General features: G+C 43.1%; 1 protein-coding gene across 2 annotated transcripts in view; it reads right to left on the bottom strand.

Moving 5' to 3' along the window:
* The window catches only part of kdrl (kinase insert domain receptor like), a 41,199-nt gene extending 28,466 nt beyond the window's left edge, over positions 1-12,733 (bottom strand). Inside the window, exons 1-3 of one of the 2 annotated variants that reach the window (XM_081699003.1) lie at positions 12,104-12,733; positions 2,795-2,891; positions 1,426-1,622 (exon numbers count right to left, since the gene is read on the bottom strand). In XM_081699003.1, the coding sequence (XP_081555129.1) occupies positions 1,426-1,622; positions 2,795-2,891; positions 12,104-12,161 (352 nt within the window). In that variant the 5' untranslated portion in view covers positions 12,162-12,733. The remainder of the gene's footprint in view (positions 1-1,425; positions 1,623-2,794; positions 2,892-12,103) is intronic. The other variant, XM_027018188.3, reaches the window with a different exon arrangement.
* Positions 12,734-22,562: the final 9,829 nt, after the last annotated feature.

Here is a 22,562-nt window from a genome sequence, read left to right as displayed (position 1 = left end):
TGTTATTACTATTCAAATGTGTGGCTACATGTATTTTTCAGTTCCAAAGTAAGCTGTGTTGTTCCTTTGATGTTAATGAGCTCAAGGATTAATTTAGCAGACTTTGCACAATATTTTTCTTTGAACCATAAACCCAACAAAAACTCAAGGCAACAACTGGGCTTCCAACCCAGAAAAGTGATAAAATATCCCTGACTAAGTGAGACTGGTTTCTTCTCCAAACAGCACATTACCTCACACAGAGGTGCATAATCGGGCCATTAAATCGCCATTACTCACTTTCTTTCACAGTGCAGTCATACTGTGAGATTGGCACAGTACAACAAGCTCAAGCTTTACGGCGACGGCATCAATGAAAACGAAACCTTTAATAACAGTTTACATACACGTGCGCTCGTCAAGCAACAGTGACTCCCTGACTCACTTTAACGTCAACACGTTAACTGAAACAAGTTGAGGACATACATAGATATCTGAAGGTCCCGAGTCTAATGACGTGTTTGTCGCCATGTTGTCGTGGTTCAAGCCTGAGCTCAACCCGGCACAGGTTTGCCTCACACTAATGGAAAGGCCGAGGACAAACATGATGAAAGGCAGGCGTAATGTTTTATGTAACGTTTGGGGAGGCACGCGTTGTGGGTGGCTGTGAGGCTGGGAAAACCAGAAGCCTGAGCAGGAAATAATAGCCAACGACCAGGGTTTCCGTCAGGATCCGCTTCCGTCTCTCAGGAGAGACGTCTCTTTGTCGCTCTGTCCCCAGACAGCAGGGTTCCGTCTGCCGAACGCGCCGTATTTACATATTCCTTCTCTGAATGTAATCATAGGTGCAGAATTGCAAATTAGCTTCGGCATTGTGTCGCCTGATTTATGGCTTTGATGGAGTCTAGGTGAAGTGTGTGCCGGAGGCATTCATAAAGTTCTGCCTTTTTTTTGTTGTTGTGGGTTTGAGTTTTCAGTTTTGGAGCAGCTCCAGCCCCTGTGTTGCACCGCGGGGCATCAGGTCTCTCGCTGACCATATCTCTGGTCTGACAATTAACAGGAACTGCAATGGGATTTTTGAGCAATAATTTTTGAGTCCATTTAGACTGAAAGTCATCTACTTCTCCCATGAAAAGAGAAACAGTTGCATGCACATCAGAGAAGAACAGCAATCTTATCTGTGCGTGTAAATAACAACAGTCACTGATCAAATTCCAAAGAAACTACTGTCCCATCCACGGTTTGTCACGCAGTACTGTTTTGTCTGAGGGCTGACTATAATTGTGCATGGTAGTAGCATTCAAAGGGAAGGGTCCAAGACCCTCGAAACATTTTCTTCTTACCGAGCTGAAGATAACACTTCTAGATCTTCTAGTTTAAGCTGCATTTCAGTAAGGGTAATTCAAATGAGCCACTCGACCAACTTGCCCACGGTTGGTGACATACCTTTGACGAACACATAAGTGGAGCGCTTCTTTTCGCTGTTATTCCGGTAGCTGCAGGTGTAGTAGCCGGTGTCTAGGTGGCTAAGTTTGTGTATAATCAGCCTGCTGCAAGTTTTGTTGTTCATGTACTGTTCAACTTGAACCCCTTCAGATGTCAGATTCCTATTGGCCAGACTCCACTGCAGCTCGGCATGTCCCCTAACCAACACAATTTGATAGTACAGATTAAAATTCATAAGAATCACACTTGTACTTAAACACTGTATGATCAGTATAATGTCAAAATTACCATAAACAGAAAGGGAGTATTAAATGATGTTAATACTGTGAAATCTGTTTGTTTATTACAGAGCTATAGAGTAACTTATGCAGCTCATGGTACAGTATAATTCACATGGAAATGAAAGTTCATTCATATGTGGCAAAATTGAAATCTAAGAAACCAACACTCAACAGCAGAGATGCCGTGATCTCACACGTCTCCATCTATATTCCCAGGATGTTTGATGGTGTTTATTTTGAAGTGTTTGAAAGCTGCTATGGTAATGTTGTGTCATCTGATAAGTCAAACTTTCACATGGGAACATTGCTTTTTTGGAAAATGTGTTCTATAATGCATACTTCAAATAATATCCTTTAAAAAAAAGATCCCCATAAATATCCCCTAGGCACACCAAACATGTCTGACATACCAGTGGCTTTGTGGACTAAAGGGTCAAACTGCCTCTTTATCAAGGGCTGGACAAATCAGCTGTATCAGAGAGTCTTTTACTAGGCATGTCCTTGTAGGGAAGCGTCACAGTAGACAGGACCACAGAGGCGAGCATTCCCAGCGTGGTTGCAGCCTCCCTCGATATTGCAAAAATGTGTTTGTTTCAGCCTGGTGACCCTCCCCTACCTGACCTCTGTTTTTCCTGAAGAATCTGGGATGAAGGAATAAAATGGGACTACACGTCTTTTTTCCAGATCTACCACTAGTATCCGCTCTATTGCAAGTGCAGCGATAAGATAAAGTTGTGACAGTAAGAAAATCTAGAAAAAGACTGGTTCCAAGTATCCTTCTTCTTCAAAAACAGGATTGGCCATTCATCTGCTCTGAAGCAATGCAAGATATACCAGTGATGTGTTTTTGGAGGCATGGTTAGAAGGACTCATCCAGCATCTGTTATAAGATATGGAAAAAACTCCCACTTTGGAGACTGGAGCCTAAAAATTCTTTAGATTACAGTGCACTAGGCCAGCATTTAAGGTTCTCTGTGTGCGTGTGTGTGTGTGTGAGAGAGAGAGAGAGTATGTGGTGATAGTAGCAGTAGTAGAAGAAAGCACTATTTAATTTCATAAGATGTGTGTGGGGGAGGAGAGTACAGTACCTGCAGTGGAGGATGATAGATTGTCCAACATGCCGCACTTGTGTGTTTTGCATTGCACACCCCTGTGGACTTTGCGACTGAGGTCGCCCTGTCAGGCCTGCGGGAAACACAACACATCAAGGCCATCAGAAACAGGCCATGCTGCCGCCACTCTCTGGGCAGACGCGGTCTCGTTAATGCGCACGTGCGCGAGGGCTCGCTGCAAAGCTAGGGTGTCTACCAGAACACAAAGAGACTTCAAGTTTGTGTTGTTTCAAAGAAGGCAGTGTGCTTCTCCTGAAGCAGAACTGAATTTTGGGATCTGAAGTTCTTGAATGATGCTACTTTTTCAGAAATTGCCTCAAGTAGGGACAGTGTATTATCGTGCTCTTCAGTAATTTGTTTGTTTTGCTTTCTGTGCGTGCCTGTGCGGCTCTGCTCTGGTCCAGCATCTAAATCAGCATCTAATCTACACTCCCGTGTGTAGCACTAATAACTGGCTAAATGGAGTCCAGTGTGTTCCGAACAGCTGGCAGAACTCTGGAACAATGGGCCTCATTATTCAAGCATGCGCATGGTCATGTTATGATTGTAAAGTGAGCATGCTACATTTCCCATTCCAATTTCTGGATTTATCACCGTGATCCAGACCTTATAGCCCTCAGTCAAACATTTTTCATTCTTGTTCTTCTTCATTTCCTGTTGTGCGGGACTATCCCTCAATGCCTCTAAATGATAGCCACTAAACAGATGTTTTCCAGCTTGAATAATTAGCCATGACTGACCATGAGTGACACGACATGCCAAGCATAAGCTACAGCGAGGAGAGAGAGTACAGAGAAGTCCATCTGCAGTCACCAGACATGCACTCATCAAGGGTAAAGAAGAACATGAGAAAAATCATGGCTGACCCTCACACTCCAGCTGTCCTTCATCCGTCTACCCTCACTGAGGAAACTGAGGATAAGAGACCTGAAGTGCTGGACCAGTCAACACTTAATGGCTTCTTTCTTCAAGCTACGGCGTGACACTTCTCACAGCCCCCAAGACAAACGCCCTGTGCGCACCCTTTCAGAATGTTACTGCACATCCTCACTAGATTTGCATTGTTACTGGCAATTTAACTTACTGTAGTGTATGTAATGTACTGTATATATCCAGACCACTGTAAGGTTGAGCATGTGCGTGACACTAAGGAGGTTGGGCGGAAGAACAAGTGCGCAGCTATGTCCCCCTCCCAGAGGTGACCTCTCGCTCAGCCCATGTGTGCTGAAAACCAGAGAGAACCAGGCTGACCCAGATGGGTATGAACAGTATCCACAAGCACATCCCTCAGATCACTGAGTAATAATGGAGCTTCTTGCTGAACATTGACCTCTCTCTCTCTCTCTCTCTCTCTCTCTCTCGCTCTCTTTCTTTCCTGCATGCGATTATTACCTGCAGGTGGAAAAGGAGATGAAACATTATTGGACTGAAGAGTCACGCTTGCGAGGCCGTTCCAAGTTGCTGGAGACGGGGGGGAGCAGTAGTCAGCAGAGCAAAGCACTGACTCACTCCTTGCTGCTATAAACGGGTGACTTGCACTTACGAGAGGATTCGTTCTTTCGCTTCCCTGCCGGCCCGTGTTTATGGTGCCGGCTTGCTGCTCGTGTTACCAATTACGGGACGCTTCTTTAAATGCGCAGCCTGTTTAGGGATGTTGCATCAAATGTGTTTGTAGAAAAAGGAAGTCAAGGGAATTGCAAAATACCCATCACCCTCTTTTGCAGTTCAAAATTATTCGCAGTGCTTGCACTGCAAAATTCACAGTGCTTTAACACAGCGTTGACACCCAGATGTATTTTTACAAACTCTCACTACTTCTCTATTTCTACCTTACGAACATGCACACACAAATGTTCCAGTCAAATGTTTCTCCTCCTCCTCCATCCTCAGTCCCGCACAAACCCACCTCCAAACGCGCATGCAGATACGCACGAGGAAAAGTAAAATAAATCTCTTCTTTGTATTAGTAAAGTATGGGAACATATGAAAGCACAGCTGTAGTCACAGAATGGACTTACTCCACCAATGCTGCTACTTAATATGCACTTCCTCCCAGTATGCCATAACATCATTGTTATCTTAGGGTCCAAGGTTAGTTAAGGGGAGAGGTTGTTTTTCGAGCTTTTCATGCGACGCCCACCCCTCTTTAAGCATGATACTGCTGCACTGCCCAGTCTGAGCCCTGGACCCCTGTCACATCACAGCCTACCTCAACCCTTCTCAGCTCATCAGAAAGCACTTTGCAACTCCTGGTCCTCGAAAATTGCAGGTGTAGTTTTTTTTTGTTTTCCATGCCAAATTAATAAGCAGAAATGGGTTTTTTTTTTAGGAAAGCAGAGGGAATTCCATGCGTTAATGTATGAAATTCACAAAAGCAATTTGTGAGCTGTGTTGTCTTTCATGATGGGTCAAGAAAACTTAAAATCAAATGAGTGACTCTGTCCATCAGTGTCCATCAAAGTGTCCATCAGTTCTCAGAAATATGAAGCTCATCGTTGCATTGTGAACAAAGAAATAGCTGGGATGGTTATTTATAGTCCCAGCAGTCAGCGTGAGACTACTTGATTTTGACACCTGCAAAGATGTACCAGTGTCATCTGGTAGCTTCAGTCTGCATAATGTCTTCTATGCTGGTGTCAGCCAGTAATCACGCACATGTGTACCCACATGCACGTTTCCTCTCCTTTGATCCCCCCCCTCGCAGATGTGGACCTGCACAAGACATGCTGGACAGGATCACGACACATGAAATTCACAGACTCTCTGTGCTATCTCGTCACACCTGCTCTGTTCAGTAGGAGGTCGTCCGCGGTGCTTAAGAAGAGCTCATCATCCCCGTCTCTGAGCCGACGTGCGCCCCCCCCACCTTACACCCCCACCTGCCCCCTGACTCTTGCGCAATGTTGACCTTGACAAGCAGCTTGCAGCCTACCCCCCCCCCCCACCCTCTGGCAGCTGCATTCCGCCACAGTGCCTGAAAAATGCCCAAAAGGGGACTTGCTGTAGCTTGTGGGTTGGGAAATAGCTTCCTTTAAAGCCGATTTAAACATTATTGGACAAGCATGAAAATATGGGGCATGTGGTGCTAGTGCTACATAGGTTGACATATTAAGTCATTTTTAACAAGCCTCATTTGCTCCCAGTTGTTAAACTGCAACTGATGTTAAGTGGCTTATTACTTGGGTACCTATTCATAATTCATGCATACGTGTGTGTGGAGTCAAGTGAAGAGCATGAATCTGAAGCAAACCATGATAAACTCCCAAGCATGTCTTTCACTGTGTTCCCCTGTTGTTCTTAACAACACCTTTTAATGCTACAGGCTTGGCTGTGATCAAACAGGAACCAATTTGTCAAGAGGAAGCATCGATACATGTGCAACTAAAGACTTCCCCCAATGCTGTGTTAAATAAAAAAAAAGTCCCTAGAAGATCGATGGTTTGTCTAGAATTAGTCTCCACACTGACTTGGGTTGCCAAACACTGGGTTATTCAATTGGATTTACAATAATTGATGCCAGAGTAAGCATGATCGAGAATGAATCAGACCTTATGCATGAGTCAGACTCCATAGAACTGCACATCATCAATGCCCTGAGGCTAAAGTTGCTGTGTTAGTCCTGTACAGTCTGTGTGATGAGGAAATCCCTCTCACAGCCCTGGCAGAGTTGGGAATAATGTGCGGAATTCCCTCCCTTGCAGCTGGCACAAGATTCCCTGTGCTTCTCTTCCGCTCACTGTGTGATGCACCGTGCCTGTAAAGCTGTCTCGGAGGAGAAATTATTTTTCTGGGTACAAACAACAATAGAATATGGAGGCTTGTTTAGCTTTGGTGCTATGGATACTGTGATCGTGACATTGAGAAGAAAAGACATAAAAATGTTAAATGAAAAAAGACATCCAGCAACGTATCCACCCATGGACATATGAGACAAACAGAAGGTAACAGCACCGAGCGACCACCACATTTAGTTTCCTGCCTCATTATTCAGCCATCTTATCATTGTTCTTTCCTTTCAGGGGAATCCTTAAAGGGAAAGAAAATATAAAGACTTTTATTTCCACACATGCACAGTTCTCTTCATTGGAAACATTTGTTTACTAGAAACACCTTGTAGGAGTATAGTCAAGTGACTATTTGTTGCTATGTGCAGGACCACTTTTGCGTGACAGATCACTCTTAACCCAACAGGCAGAGTGTCGCATGTAAACACTACAGCATGTAAACACTGTGTTTAGTGGTGTAGAGGCAGTGGCAGTGGGTTGTGTTTAGTGGTGTAGTGGGAGTGGCAGTGGGTGTGTTGAGTGGTGTAGAGGCAGTGGCAGTGGGTTGTGTTTAGTGGTGTAGTGGGAGTGGCAGTGGGTGTGTTGAGTGGTGTAGAGGCAGTGGCAGTGGGTTGTGTTTAGTGGTGTAGTGGGAGTGGCAGTGGGTGTGTTGAGTGGTGTAGAGGCAGTGGCAGTGGGTTGTGTTTAGTGGTGTAGTGGGAGTGGCAGTGGGTGTGTTGAGTGGTGTAGAGGCAGTGGCAGTGGGTTGTGTTTAGTGGTGTAGTGGGAGTGGCAGTGGGTGTGTTGAGTGGTGTAGAGGCAGTGGCAGTGGGTTGTGTTTAGTGGTGTAGTGGGAGTGGCAGTGGGTGTGTTGAGTGGTGTAGAGGCAGTGGCAGTGGGTTGTGTTTAGTGGTGTAGTGGGAGTGGCAGTGGGTGTGTTGAGTGGTGTAGAGGCAGTGGCAGTGGGTTGTGTTTAGTGGTGTAGTGGGAGTGGCAGTGGGTGTGTTGAGTGGTGTAGAGGCAGTGGCAGTGGGTTGTGTTTAGTGGTGTAGTGGGAGTGGCAGTGGGTGTGTTGAGTGGTGTAGAGGCAGTGGCAGTGGGTTGTGTTTAGTGGTGTAGTGGGAGTGGCAGTGGGTGTGTTGAGTGGTGTAGAGGCAGTGGCAGTGGGTTGTGTTTAGTGGTGTAGTGGGAGTGGCAGTGGGTGTGGCAGTGGTGTAGAGGCAGTGGCAGTGGGTTGTGTTTAGTGGTGTAGTGGGAGTGGCAGTGGGTGTGTTGAGTGGTGTAGAGGCAGTGGCAGTGGGTTGTGTTTAGTGGTGTAGTGGGAGTGGCAGTGGGTGTGGCAGTGGTGTAGAGGCAGTGGCAGTGGGTGTGGCAGTGGTGTAGAGGCAGTGGCAGTGGGTTGTGTTTAGTGGTGTAGTGGGAGTGGCAGTGGGTGTGGCAGTGGTGTAGAGGCAGTGGCAGTGGCAGTGGGCATAATGAACATTGTAGATGAAGTGGCAGTGAGTGTGTTGAGCGGCATAGATGGAGTGGCAGTAGGCGTGACGAGCATTGCAGAGGGAGTGGCAGTGGGTGTGGTAGCAGTGTAGAGGGAGTGGCAGTGGGTGTGGTAGCAGTGTAGAGGGAGTGGCAGTGGGTGTGGCAGCAGTGGGAATTATGAATACTGTAAAGGGTGACTGACACTATGGTTGGAAATTACATACCTATAAAATGTAGCTATTAGACAGGTATACCTAACACAGTAGACATTGGATCCATTGTGCATGGGAGGCATTTATTTTAATTTTTGCTTTCACTGACAAGCATAATGTAGTCTGTTAATCTGACTGTTTTTCATTTTTAGGCTTGTATTTAATGTTCCGTGCCTTTGAATTCTTTCTTTCTTTCTTTAGTTATTTATTTACTTTTGCTGTTGCTGTGGCTACCAGTTATACTGAGGTGACATGAACATGCTTATTTCCGTGACCAGCTAGAGGGGATTTGTGGGTGTTCTGTTTTAGTATTTCATGGGGAATTATTCATGGTACCAGGCTTTCAGCCCACAAGTAGTACAAATTTTACGAGTAATACAATTATTTCAAGTACAGTTTTGGAGCTGATGGCAGATTTACAGGCACAAGTTTAATATGTTGAGGAGACTGGTGACCACCTGGCAAAACAGCAGGCTGCTACAGCATTTGTAAATGCGAGGCCTGCATCCCACATACACTGACATTCATATACCAGGTTATGCAAGGTTAAGACTACAGCAAAGGAGAACTGTTTTTATTAGTTTGTAGTTTGGTCTTCAGAGATTGGTGAGCTACTCCTCCCCAATTTGAATATGAATGTGTGTAATAAGGAAACAGAAAAACACATGGCCAAATTGGGTGACCACTTTATGCAGGGTTTTATTAGTTATAGAACAGTCAGCTAAGACTACTGTGTAGACTCTGAAGAGGGACAAACAGCACAGGTATCACCCATAAGTGGAGCAGAATCCCACGGTTCTCACCTGAATTTTTGAGCAGTTTGAACAGTGATGAAAGGGGATTCACTGGGAAATTACAATACAAACATTCATTCACATTCATTCACAGATGCATAGCTGGCTCACAAACTCACCTGTATATCACAGGAGAGGAGCGAAGCTATGATCCTGGCATCATCCCAAATAATGCAAGCAAACATAAATTTGCATCAAATGCAGTTTCTATTTCAGAGAATGTCAGTTTGTCAAGCCCTGATATGCTGGAGAGATAAATCAGCAGCCAACATTAACAGCATTGCTAATATTTCAGCGAGACAGCAGCCTACTGCGGTGTGGCTCGAGGGCGAGACTTGGCCTGTGTACAGACTCGCTGCTCACCTTCGCTCCTCCGCCAAGGGATGAGATCGCCTTGCACTTGGCTGACCCCTGCCTACTGTGTGCCTCCCAGCCTCCTCTAGTGTTGAATCACCACACACACACACACACACACACACACACACACACACACAAAAGACTCGAACAAGTATGGAACAGCTTATAAAATCTATATGTTTGTAATGTTCTTCATTACAGTAAGAAATGAAGCCAGTAAGAAATATTTAAAAACTGGTCCTTGGGCAACATTTAGCACCCTCAGTCTACATTGGTGAATTACTGAATACAGCATAGACAATCTCTAGTGTTAATGGTTCACAATTCCACTGGACTGTAGTTTTCTGGTTAACCATTGTGTGCTGAATAAGTTCTTAGGGTGTGGCAAACCATTTAGATCACAAGTAGGCTAGGGTCAGTGCCAAGTCTGAGTCTTTCTGCCTCCATGGATCCCAACAAGGGCCTTTTCAGTTTGATGATTCAACCATGGGGAATTTGGTTCTTCCATGGGCTAATGGAAGGTAAATAGCAGTTTAGTTCCTCATACTGAACAGTGAGCGCGAAGTCAGAGCTAATACTTTTGTGGAAAGAAACCATGATACCAGTGGACTACAAACAATTCCCAGTGTCAGCCACGAACAAGCCTCACCTCCAAATGTAAACGCAAAAAGAGTTGAACAAATAATAAAAATATAAATAATAATAACACATTTTGAAAACCTTCCTCACAATACAAACCTATGAAAATGCAAATGTCACAAGAATATGATACTGAAAATTACTTCAGGATGTCCTGTCTTACATTTACAGATCTTGATGCATTTATAGTTAAAGGTAGCCTACGTGTAAACTGTTATTTTCTCTTCCTAGACAGGTGGAGAAAAAAACCACAAAAAACAGGCATAAGAGCAAAAGAAATATTGCCTGGCTCCTCTGATAAGGTAAAAGTCTGCTCTTCCCAAAGATCTAGTGCAGATGATGTATTCAACAGTGAATTGACAAAAAAATCAATCAATACTTGTACTGAGATCACAGTACAAGCACTGAGGGTCTAGCTGCCTTTCCAAAACACATCACTATCATGAAGATAACTTTGTCTCCACTGACCCTTTCAAACGTCCAAAAGTGTTTTATCTCGGTATCTTCCAGCCCAGCACTCTGCTTGTAGAGCACATCCACAAGACCACATGTGACTAAAGAAACTAAGGAACGAAACATGCTGCTTACATCCATGGCAGTATTTCACAAAGTACGATTTCTCAATAAGCCTGGTTAAGCCTAATCTTCTTCAAAAACTATTGACTATGTATAGTAAATACTTTTTTTAAAAAAAGACTGTTTTAACTTAAAACATTATTATGTTACATATTATGTCATATCATTGTTACATATTATGTTATCTGAACAACATTGCTCAACCTATGCTGACATGAAAAAAGGTAAGTTTTGATAACAAAAAGTAAATAAATAGATAGATAATTACAGTGTCTGGTTGAGAAATCTCAACATTCCCCAGTGGGTCTTTTTGTTTGTTTGTTAGGGAGACTAACACTTTTCACTGACTGGCCGTACAAGGAGCATGGAGAAGGAATCTTTACTCAGGTAGTTTGTCACGTTTCCCTGACCTCTGAAGCCAGAACAATTCCAGGGTGCCTCCTGTCTCTCCGTCCGCTTCCTCCGCGCGTCTTTCCCACGCTCAATATGTGGATAGTGGAGGAAATCTACTTGGAAACCTTGTAGACAAAGACAAAGCTTGACGACCCCCCCCCACCACCAGAAAAAGGCAACCAAAAATTGTGTCGGCAGGAGTATTTCCTCTGTTAGGATTAGAGCCGGAGGCTGCTGTTTATTTGGACACTAAGAGGACTACATGTATCAGCGTCTTTGGCACAAGGCAAAGCAACATCCACCTTTTCTGCTATTTTATTTGCGACGTGAGAACAGACAGATGACCGGCAAAGTATCAACAATGTACTTGCTCCTCTAAACAGACATTCTCTTTTCAAGACGGCGATCAACCTCCCACACTGTAAACTTGACAAATCCTACGAAATAAATGTTTTCACGCTGATAATGAAAACGGCGTTAACATATTCAGACCATATGTTTTATTTCTCTAGATGCAAAACATTTTTTTGCATAGGCCAATGCAGTCTATCATATTTGTTAAGTCACCAATGGCCAATCGTTTAACGATAATTAATTAATTGCACGAGAGCCAAATTACATTAGTCGGCGCGGGGGTGGGGAGCGCGCGATGACGTTCGGAGTCCGCGTGCAGGTACAGTGCACAGTGGGCTCAAGTGCCTCCTGCGCACTGAGAGGGAATTGCAATGACTGACTAGGGCACATTTTATTAGCAGCCAAATCAAAACAAATCCACACTACATTAGAGAACAGTTTGCCTTTTACAGCACAGAAAAAGCACGTATTTCAAATGCTCTCAAACACAGCTCCAGTGCCGACCAAACGTTAATATAGATTATTTGTTTTTTAAGAACTGCGACATCCATCACATTCAGTTTTGCATTATAGATGGGCTATACAAAAGTATCACGTATAATCACCGATTATATAAAACTATATAAAATAATCTTAAACCGAGTCAAAAGGTCCTAATTTTATCAGAATGAGACGTGACAGACAGGACAAATGTGAATGCACTGAAGGGTTACCACTTACCACTTGTTGAACAGTGCAGAAGCACGACTATCAATATCGCGCTTTGTTTAAGAGTCATTCCGGCGGTTCAGTGTCCCGGTAGCCTGCAGTATTCCAAACAACAAGGCGTCTTTAGCCAAAACCAACCGCAAATCAGATAAGGTACTCGGCAAGAGTGGTTTACACCTCCTTGTGCAAGGTTCCCTTAATCAAACCGCCTGTGCTATAAGTTCAAGATATTAGCATCAATGTATCAATGGTGAACAGAAACGCCTCAAACTCAGCTTCTGTCCCTGTCCCGGCCAAGTCAAGCAGCAAGAGGTTTAAAAACCAGCACTCCAGGGCAGGTGCGGTGCTCGCTCTCTCTCTCTCTCTCTCTCTCTCTCTCTCTCTCCCCCCCCCCCCCCTCTCTCTCTCTCTCTCTCTCTCTCTCTCTCTCTCTCTCTCTCTCTCTCAGGATGGTTTTACGTTACATTAAAAATATCAAGCCTAGAAAAAAAAACCCCAAAAAAAACCAAAACAAAACAAAAAAAAACTGAATTCGGTCCGTGGTACTGCAACTCAAACAAAATGACTGAAACCCTTAAAGGTGCACCAGCGAAGAACCGAAGCGATTCCCATGCAGCTACTCTCCCGTTCACTCACTGCAGACTAAGACTTCAGACACCGCAAGGCGCGAGACGGACGCAACGTCATAGTCTGGTGAACTTGGACCGCGTGCTAAGTCTGTGCCCAGGCTGTTGGTCTCTAAAATTACATAATGGCATCTTCGAAGGACCGACTGTGAACGCAAGTTTCTAATCAGTCACATTACTGCGTTCATTTAATTTACTCTTAAGAGTTCCTCTACAGGTAACGGCGTAAAATATCCTGTAGATAATACCAGATTTCTTCCAATGTCCTCAAAATATCTTGCTGAAAAGGGAAATACATTGTCTTCTCTATGCTATCAAACCAAATATTTGCTCGTTTTATTTTTGACTTGGAAAATAGGACATCTACGTTACTCAAAAAAATTATTCTTCAAGTCCCTGTGGCTCTTTCAACGCCTAATGGTGTTTATGTTCCACAAATTGTTCACCTTAATGCTACAAATGGAAAGCTCTCTGTCAAATACCGCAGGGTATCTTCATGCCCACCTGTATGTGGTATTTGTTCCCCTCGAGCATAAAGTGGATCTTTTCTAGATTTCTAGTCCTTGGCATGAGTGAGACCGGCACAGCTTTCTGCACGTTGCTGCAAACAAGTTGATACGGAACAGTGGAAATCTAGAGTCCATTGTGCCACTTCCAATAATAACGTCCATAAGCAAACTTGTATAAAGAAGGAGAGCAAATCCTGGACACACAGCATGCGCCTTTCTTCCATGCGCAATGCCACAAAATGATACACTATTACAACGTAATTGTAGCGTCATGATACTAGTACAGCTCTGGGACGCGAGTCATTAACTGATTCTCCACAAAACAGCAACAGTGCTTATGACATTTGTCTGGGGATGTTTTGATGATTGATGAAATGATATCATGCAATACATGACTCCAGCACTTCATTTCGAGAGCAGCAGTCAGAAATGGGATGTTATATATTGTCCTACAATTATGTTTTAGCACACACATTGCCCCAAGGTTGCATTGACTAAAACTGTCAGTGTAGATAATTAGATATTATTCATGACTTCACAAAATCCTAAGCATACTTAGTGTATAAAAATTTTTCAAACCGAAGCAATCATCTGAGAACTAGAGATCCAAGCCCAACTATATTAGCAAATACAGAAATGCACTTGTGGGAAAGCAAATAAACAAATCAATCGATCAATCAATAAACAGCAGAAAGTTTGAATCCTGTTAAAATATTTTCACATCAGTAGTAAATATAAGGCTACATTTTAGTAGCTCTTACACACTAACTTTATGCCACAGATCATATACAGATGAAGGAGATTGGAGTGTTTCTTTATCCAATCAAGTCTTCAAAATAGTGCACATTCTCCATGGGCCAGGAGGACAGCGAGATAAGACGTGAGCTGGAACAATTGCTGGAAGCCGGGGTCTGACAGGAGCAGGCTTTGAGGACCTTTTTCTTTAATGCAGTGTGCAGATCACAAGGTCCCAGCGAGTTCTATGTATGCATCTGTTTCTACAATAACTGCTCTGTTAAAACTGGGGTCTGCTGTAGCGACAAAATTTACCTAGGAAGGATATGAATTAAAATTACAGACCTCTATTTGTATTATTAACGATGCTAATATATTCTCGTTTGCCAAATCAGGCAGTAAGGACTTTACTGTCACCTTTATTGCGATTTAAGAATTAAATCTAGAGCTTCATAATTCAAGGCACAGGATTAAAAATTGAATTGCCTAGATTATGCACAATAAGATAATAAATAGGGAGGTAGTTCTACAACAAATTTAAATTATTCGGTATTTTATTCCTACGAATAATTGTACGACACATCATATGCAAGACACCACCTTGTGGACATAAAGGGGCACTGCACCTTTTATTGCCCATTGCGTTAACAAGGCCGTTTCAGAGGATACAATCTTTTCTGTCTGAAGGCCTTCCTATGAGTACTACTCCTAATAGATTGTCGGTGTACTGGTCACAAATCTGTGACTTCCCTGATAGTTAATTTACATTAGTTTTCCCCAGCCAACATCTCATTGCACATTGCGTTCACAAGCCCGATTAAGAGGTTAAAGTCTTTTCGGTGTGACAATCTCCCTGCTCTTACTACTCCGTACTGATTGTCTGGCTACTGCTGAAAGTAGATCACAGTTCTGTGTCTTCGCCTGCAGTCAGTGTACATCAGTAATTAAAGCCAAACGTTTACATCAGAAGTGGCGCTTTTAAAGCGTTGACTCCCCCCCACCATTCATGTGTCTTTGCCGACGTTTTGGCAGAGGAAACTGTATGTAATTAATTATGTGCAAAAGTGTTCAACAAAGCTAGGTGCCAAGTTGAAAAGTACCCGTATCAAATACAATAATGACCATTAAGAACTTAAAGGAGAAGCCTCTGGTGCAGGGGGCTTTGTTTGGTAGTTGCTGTAATTTCTTTAGTCAGCAGTCTCCGCCGACCTCTGAATGCGGTTGGAGTTATTCTATCGCAACTGAGTGTTTTTGGTATTTTTAGACCTGGCGTTTCATGCTGTCAGTTTGAATCCGAACGTGATTCGATCAGCAAAAACAACTGTTAATAAACAGGCACTATATTTGCATTTTACCCGGATGTTGTCCACTATGAAATGTAGCTTATGGATAGTGGAGTTGTAAAGCTACCCATGCTTATGATTCGGCTCATAGCGGTTTCCTGGGTTCCAGTCGAGTGTGTTCACTGTCAAATATTTCTTTGGAACGAGCGCCCATGCGTTTACCACATTAGCTGAGAGGGAGTCTGATGCAGTTGACCACTACTTTGAAGCATTACTTGGCTCGCTACGTGATAAAAGATTGATGTAATTTTACGTCTAACGTAATTCCCTTCACATGTAATAAATCTTTCTATTTTAGATTATTTTATTTATTTTTTTTAATTTTTTTTTTGTCAACAGTACAAACATCTGTTGAGGTGCCTACCGGATTCCACCATGTTTTCTTTGCCAAGCAAACGGAGATTTTGGTGGTGTAGTGGGGCGTTAAAGAGACTCCCAGACACGGGAGTCTGGTGCGTGCTCTGGCCAAATCCCACTGCTATACCAAGAATGTTTCGAGTACTTGGGTAACAGGATCATCACATCCCAATTTTCCAAGTAGAATAACAGAGCGGAGGTGTGTTGGTGGATGTTGGATGGGTAGGTGGGATTATCCACGGAACATAATCTAGTGTAATGGTTGCCAACCGTTGCCTTCCTTCCCTAAAATAAGCACGGAACCAACAAAAGCCACTTTACTAACTCTCCATCTACACCAACAAATGTACAAAACCCACTACCACGGAACCAAACCTACACCTGGCGTGTTACTATCTACAACAATCCACAAAGGTGCGGTAGATGACAGGACTATACCCAATACAAACTCAGCAACGGCATAGTCTCACGAGTTATCGCAGGAACCACAAGGCGAAAAGCTAGCGAGCGCTAAACTGACTGAGCTGCACTATCAGGACTGTGAGTCCTGCACCTCCTTTTATTGTAGGTCCTTTTATTGTATAGGGGAAATGACGCGGATGACGGCAGGTGGCACGACCGGACTGGATCACGGATCGGATCCAGGGAAGTACGGCTAAAAGATGGACAGGATCACATAGATTCGGAGCTGCAGGGCCCAGACAAATTTGAAAAGACAAAAGAAACCCTCAGCACCCACAGCATGCACAGCGGATCGTACCGGTTTCTGATTGAAGGTCACAGATATATTGGCTAAAGCACGAAATGTCTCAGGATTTGACTATCTAAATCCAGCTAACCAGCCAAGCCTTTAGCTGTTATACTTTTGCGATAAGCTTTATTAACAATGTATTTATTTAATTGTACATTTATTTAACATGCTTTATCATTTACAATAACAAGTTTTACAAAACATATATTAAAGTTTACTATCTCAAGACATTTTACTCTTGATTGCTTAATGAGCCTCACTAATGCGAATCCTGATTGTCCGCACCTGGGGCCTTGGCTAGCTAGCGTTAACTAATTAGGCTACATTATGGTACATTTTGAGAAAGAAAAAAAATCTTCCTAGGGGGGCCTTGTCCCCTTTAGATACTTAAAAAGAAATTAGTCCCAAAGATGCCCTTTGTCATATATGTAGCGTTTTTAGAAATTTTTTGTCCTTCAGTTCTTAGGACAAACTTATTTAATGCCTGTTCTTTTAACTACTCTATGTGGGCAGCAGTGTAAGCCTGTTCTCTGTAAGGTTTGACGTTATTCGTTGTTCAGATGAGATGTTCGGTGTTCTGTGTGAAGACCGATGTTGCCTACAGCCATTGCTCAGTTTAGTGATTTGATTTGCTTAATGCCTTAATTACTGATTTGGTCATTAGTGTAATATTTGTGTGCGTGCGAATGTGCGTGTGCGTGTGTGTGTGTGTGTGTGTGTGTGTGTGTGTGTGTGTGTGTGCATAACAAGATAGTGAGGGATCAATGAAGTGAGAAGAGACAGGAAGAGAGGGAGAGAAGGAGTAAGGGAGGGATGAGAGAAGGAGTACGGAGGGATACGTAAGCAGTATCACATCCTCCACATCGAAAAGGGCCAGCATTGTTCAGACTTTATTGTGTTATGTGTGGTTTGATACAAAACCAATACTGAAGAATTAAGTATCAGTTACTGAAGGTTACTAAAATATATACATTGCAATATCAAAACCCAAAGCTAATAGAGCTGATTCAATGAAAACTGTAGCATTTTGTTTTGAGAGAGGTACAAGGAGATATAGACAGAGAAAGAGAGAGAGAGAGAGAGAGAGAGAGAGAGTGTAACAGAGCGAGAAGGATGTGGGCGAAGCTGCAACAGTTGTTCTGGCGGAATGTGTTGGAGATGTGTTGCTATGCAACAGTGATTTCAGGATGGTTGCCGAGACACCATGAGAGTATGTAGACAATGGAGGGGCGGGTAATAAAGGCCTCCCAGCACTGCCGCCCACTGCATGTACCTTCAGCTCAAATCGAAATGTCAAGTTTTCACGGGAGAACATATCACCATTGCATCAATGTTTTGTAGCCATTTTCAATACCTTTGTTGGTTTATGAAGAATAAGACGCACACTAAAGGGGACGGGGACATATTTGCTATCAAAAAGAAAATGAGAATTTCATCAGTCAACTACTTCCACTTGTGATTAGTATGTAGTCCGTTTTCGATCCCCTTAAAAGAAATATTACATTGTTTTCTGCTGCCGCTCTCTGCTTCTCTCTCTCACACACTCATTTAGATCATTCTGCTTCATTTACCACTGCAGATAGTCTCCCACTCTTCAGAACCGCCAGACAGCTTATGTGGTCATTAACCCTAAAAGTGCCTTAAAGAGCCGTGTTGAAGACGGCTCTATTCCTCATGCAGAACATGTCCCTAGGTAATTTGGGAAAGCAGTAGCTGTCATAGGCTCCCATCACAGAGCACAGTGGCACTGGGGTGTTTTGCTGTAGTCCACATACAACAGGGACTGGGAGACTGGTGGAGTAGGATTTCTCACTCTGCTTCACAATTTATGCCACGTCAAGGCTACCCAACAGAAGAGGGAAATACTATTCATACTGGATGGTCTTCGTTTTTCGAAATAGCTAACCGGTCAGTTAAAGGGACGAGCCAATTAGCAGTTTCATTGTTATCCTCTAGGTGGCAGTATGTCCCAGTTTATATCTTATCTTGGTCCTGAGTTTGCAAGAACACATGGCAGGAATCTGTCGTTTCTAATGATTTCACCATATACGATTTTTTTCGATTCTTATTTTTCTTTCTTTTTAATAAAAAAAAAAAAATAAATCATTTTTCTGTTTTTAGTCATTTAGCTTTTTTGAAAAAATGCAGTTTTATTTGGAGCTTCAATCACTATTATAGCTCTACATCATAACTACACCAAGACTGGACATAGAATGCAGTAGAGATTGATTTGCACACACACACACACACACACACACACACACACACACACACACACACACACACACACACACACACACACCAACTAATATCTAAGACATCACAGATTCACATCAGACATTGCTGTGTTAAAGTCCCTGCACTGGTGTGCCCAAAACATAATGTCGAGCCACAGTATTGTTTCTGCTGACTGTTTCAAATAGGGTGGTAAAATGATTTTACAGTGGTTTATCCATCCAGTGCAATTATACATTATTTTGTGAGTGAACATCTGGCATTTTAATCTGACCGATACATCACCCAGTAGATGAGACAACGCTCTGCTGATACATCACAGAACCTGAAGGGAGAGGTGTATCTTTCTGACGAATGGTTTAAAAACATTCCAGGATCCTGCTCAGTTTGAGTACAAATATAATATTAGAGGAGCAGATCAATGCCTCAAAATATCATTCAATCAGGTGTTTTCATAAATTTTAGCTGACTGTCATTCAGCCACACACACTGAGACAGGAGGCAGAGAAGGTTGTGTTCTGAATAGGGTTCATCTCTGAATTGACTGTCCCTACCCAAACTAAGAGATTTCTGCTCTGAATTGACTGTCCCTAACCAAACTAGCAAAACTAAGCAGATGTTTGTTTTAAAGATGGGTGTGGATAGATGACATAGTGTCTTTAAATCCATCACCTTTACTCAGTTGATTTGTTCTTATTGGACCCAGATTAATTATTTGTTTGTATTTGTTCCATTTACTCAACTCTGAGGTCAAGTGATAACATTAAATATTAAATAACTAAATATTAAATCGAATATGTGTCTTATATAGTACATTCAGTAGTGCCTCATTGCGTTTTTTCAATGTACAAATCCAGTCTTTCCACTTCAATATCTCAGACCATATTAGACCTCCATGCACAGAAATTCAACAGAAGAAACAAACAATGGATACCTGGCGGTGTGATCTCCATCTACAGGCTGCCTGCGAGCGAAAACTCAGAGAAGGTGGAAAAACGCGGTTAGCTCTCCTCTCTTTTTCCCGTGACCATTTTCACCCCTAAGAAGTGGACTGATGGGATCTGAGATATCTCCCCAACCCCTGCAGAAGGTGAGCTGCCCCGTGTTGTTCTAGCAGTTTAGACACGCGTCAAAAGAAAAAAAAAAACAATCATTTGTGTCGGGAGACGGGCTAGCATGCAAAACCATTTAAATAAGCAATGTCAGGAGAAGACCATTCATGAGCGGATATACAGCGTGCTGCAGTGTCAATCGCTGCAGGAATCTCGCAGCACTTTAAAACACCACACAGGAAGAATCATCTGGTTCTGTTGTTCCCCCAAATTGACACTATTGCAAGTACTTACTTACTTTGAGTGCAATGTTCACATCAGAGTTGCTTGTGTTTCTAATAGGATGCAAAAGTGCAAATCTAGCGTTATGATGAGAATGCATCATGTCGAACACAAATATAAATTCAGATCTATAAGATGTAATGTAAAACCTGCCCAGAGGGAAAATATTGTGTTTAAAATCCAATAAAAATGATTCACCACAAATATTTTACTGTATTGCCAACAGCTGGTATTTCATTTAAGTACCTGCGTAAGTTAAGGGGGAGTTAAAAGGTAAGACAGACTAACACGCACGTACACACACACACACATACACACACATACGCACACACACGTACACACACACACACACACACACACACACACACACACACACACACACACACAATCGTTAATTTTTCATGGTCTGAGCCATGACTAGTTCCCCCATATTTAATCATTTGATCTGAGATCCATGATCTTTTCAGAGATGCCGTGTTCTACACTGCCTCAGGCTACATATGACTTTCATTATTTATCTCTTGTGGTAAAGGAGCCCCATCAGGGGAGAGGGAGAGAGGGAGAGAGAGAGAGAGAGGGAGGGAGAGAGAGGGAGAGAGAGAGAGAGAGAGGGAGGGAGAGAGAGGGAGAGAGAGAGAAAGAGAGAGGGAGAGAGAGAGAGAGAGAGGGAGGGAGAGAGAGGGAGAGAGAGAGAAAGAGAGAGGGAGAGAGAGAGAGAGAGAGAGAGAGAGAGAAAAGACAAATATGGCCTACCCGTTGCTACTCGACTTTACAAGCCTTTGATCCTCCTTTACAGGTCTTAAGCATTAACAAAGAAAATGAGAACATTCTGGAATCAGGCCTCTCACATAAACCTGTTTCCTCATGCAACAACTGCATGTCTAAATACTCGGCTATAAATCTGCTGCATTTTATGTGCATGTCTGTGTTCATGACAGTGGGGCAAAATAACTCACTTCTGGCATGACCAGGAAGTCTATGATACCTTGTTATAAGATTAAACAAAAAGGTTGAGTAATGGTAGAGTGATTTACTGCAGACGTTTGATTAAATATGTGGACACATTTATATTAGGGCCTGATTTGCAGGTCATTACAATGCATTTGTAAAATGTGTTTTTCTAAGGCATATTTGGTATGAACATGACTTTGCAGAGTATTCTGTGTGCCTTTGCCTACAAGGGCAGTTCCTTAATGAATGCAAAGATTGTTTCTCATTAGCTGATGTTAAGTTTTTTTTTCGTAGGCTGACTGGAACTCTCCCTCTCTTTCAGCTGGTGCTTGCCTACAGTGGACTGGTGAAAGGTCTCCGACTCTCCGTGTTTGGAGAGGCAAACAATAGGGAACACATCCAGAAAACAGATAAACTGAAGGAGAGAGAGGGAGAAGAAAGTGGAAGAGAGCAAAATGGTATAATGATGTAAGTGGCCACTAGTATTACTCCCTATGGAGATGGCCCACTTAACAGTTTGATCATCCAGGTGTGACCTGCATTGCCAAAGTGATCTGGGAGGACCGAAGCCCTTCATCATTGTACTCACTCCTCCTGGTCCCAGCGTGGCCATGTTCCCGCTTTAATCAGCACCCGGCTGTTCTAGAACACAGCGATACGAGACCCTTTTCCATGGCGCTCGCATGCTCCGGCCACTACTGTCGCTGGGATACTACCACACAGGACGGGATGGGTGCCTTTGATCTCCGATCTGTGCACAGCTGCACAATCACTGGAAAGGAGCCAAGGCCTAAAGTAGCCCCTGTTCCAGTAAGGAGGCTTTGAAAAATGAAGTTTAGTTGAAATTCGGCTATTAGCACAAGGTGTGTTCTTCACAGGGAAACATCAGAGGAAGTCCCAAGCACAACTGCTTTGCCCATAATATTCTTCATCATTCCTGGAAATGACAGAGGTGTTATCTGATAGGTTTTTAATGACAGCTGTTGCAGTTCACTGAACGGTCACATGGCCAGAGACAAACTGGCTTCGAGCCTTTAGAGGTACAGTGCGTGGTTCAAGAGTTCATCAGTTCATCATCCTCTACGCGGTAATTAAGCATAACACACAATGAGCCACTTGAATCCACTTGCAACAGCTAACCTCTGCCCTGATGAAGCTCTCCCTTTTTCTGCAGCTCTGTAATTTAGCTGGACTCAAGTGTCAAGGCTCGTCTGGAGCCTCAGCTCTTCTATCAAACAGCTGTATCTCAGGTGGATATAAGAAATGAGTGAGGTGACTTTATGATCATTATTTTGCAGTCTTTGTGATAGAAGGAGAGAGAGAAAGAGATAATGAGCAAGCTGATGCCATCTGCCATATCAGTAAGCCCAATACGTGTGCATTGTGTCTGCATCCATTGTGTCTATGTGCACTGTGTCTGGGTGCATTGTGTTTCTGTGCATTGTGTCTGTGTGCACTGTGTCTGTGCATTGCATCTGTATGCACTGTGCTTGTGAGCATTGTGTATGTGCACAATCCCAACTGAATCGAATGCGCTGTCAGACATTGTCAAGACACACTTTCATACTGCAAGCTAGCAGCAAAAGACACATTCAAACACCAAACACCACACTTTTAACTACCAAAACTG

This window comes from Electrophorus electricus, chromosome 16, assembly GCF_041902795.1.
Source record: "Electrophorus electricus isolate QZ-2024a chromosome 16, ASM4190279v1, whole genome shotgun sequence".
Taxonomy (NCBI): domain Eukaryota; kingdom Metazoa; phylum Chordata; class Actinopteri; order Gymnotiformes; family Gymnotidae; genus Electrophorus; species Electrophorus electricus.
Note: the sequence above shows the minus strand (reverse complement) of the source record. Positions and strands in the feature narration are given on the sequence as shown.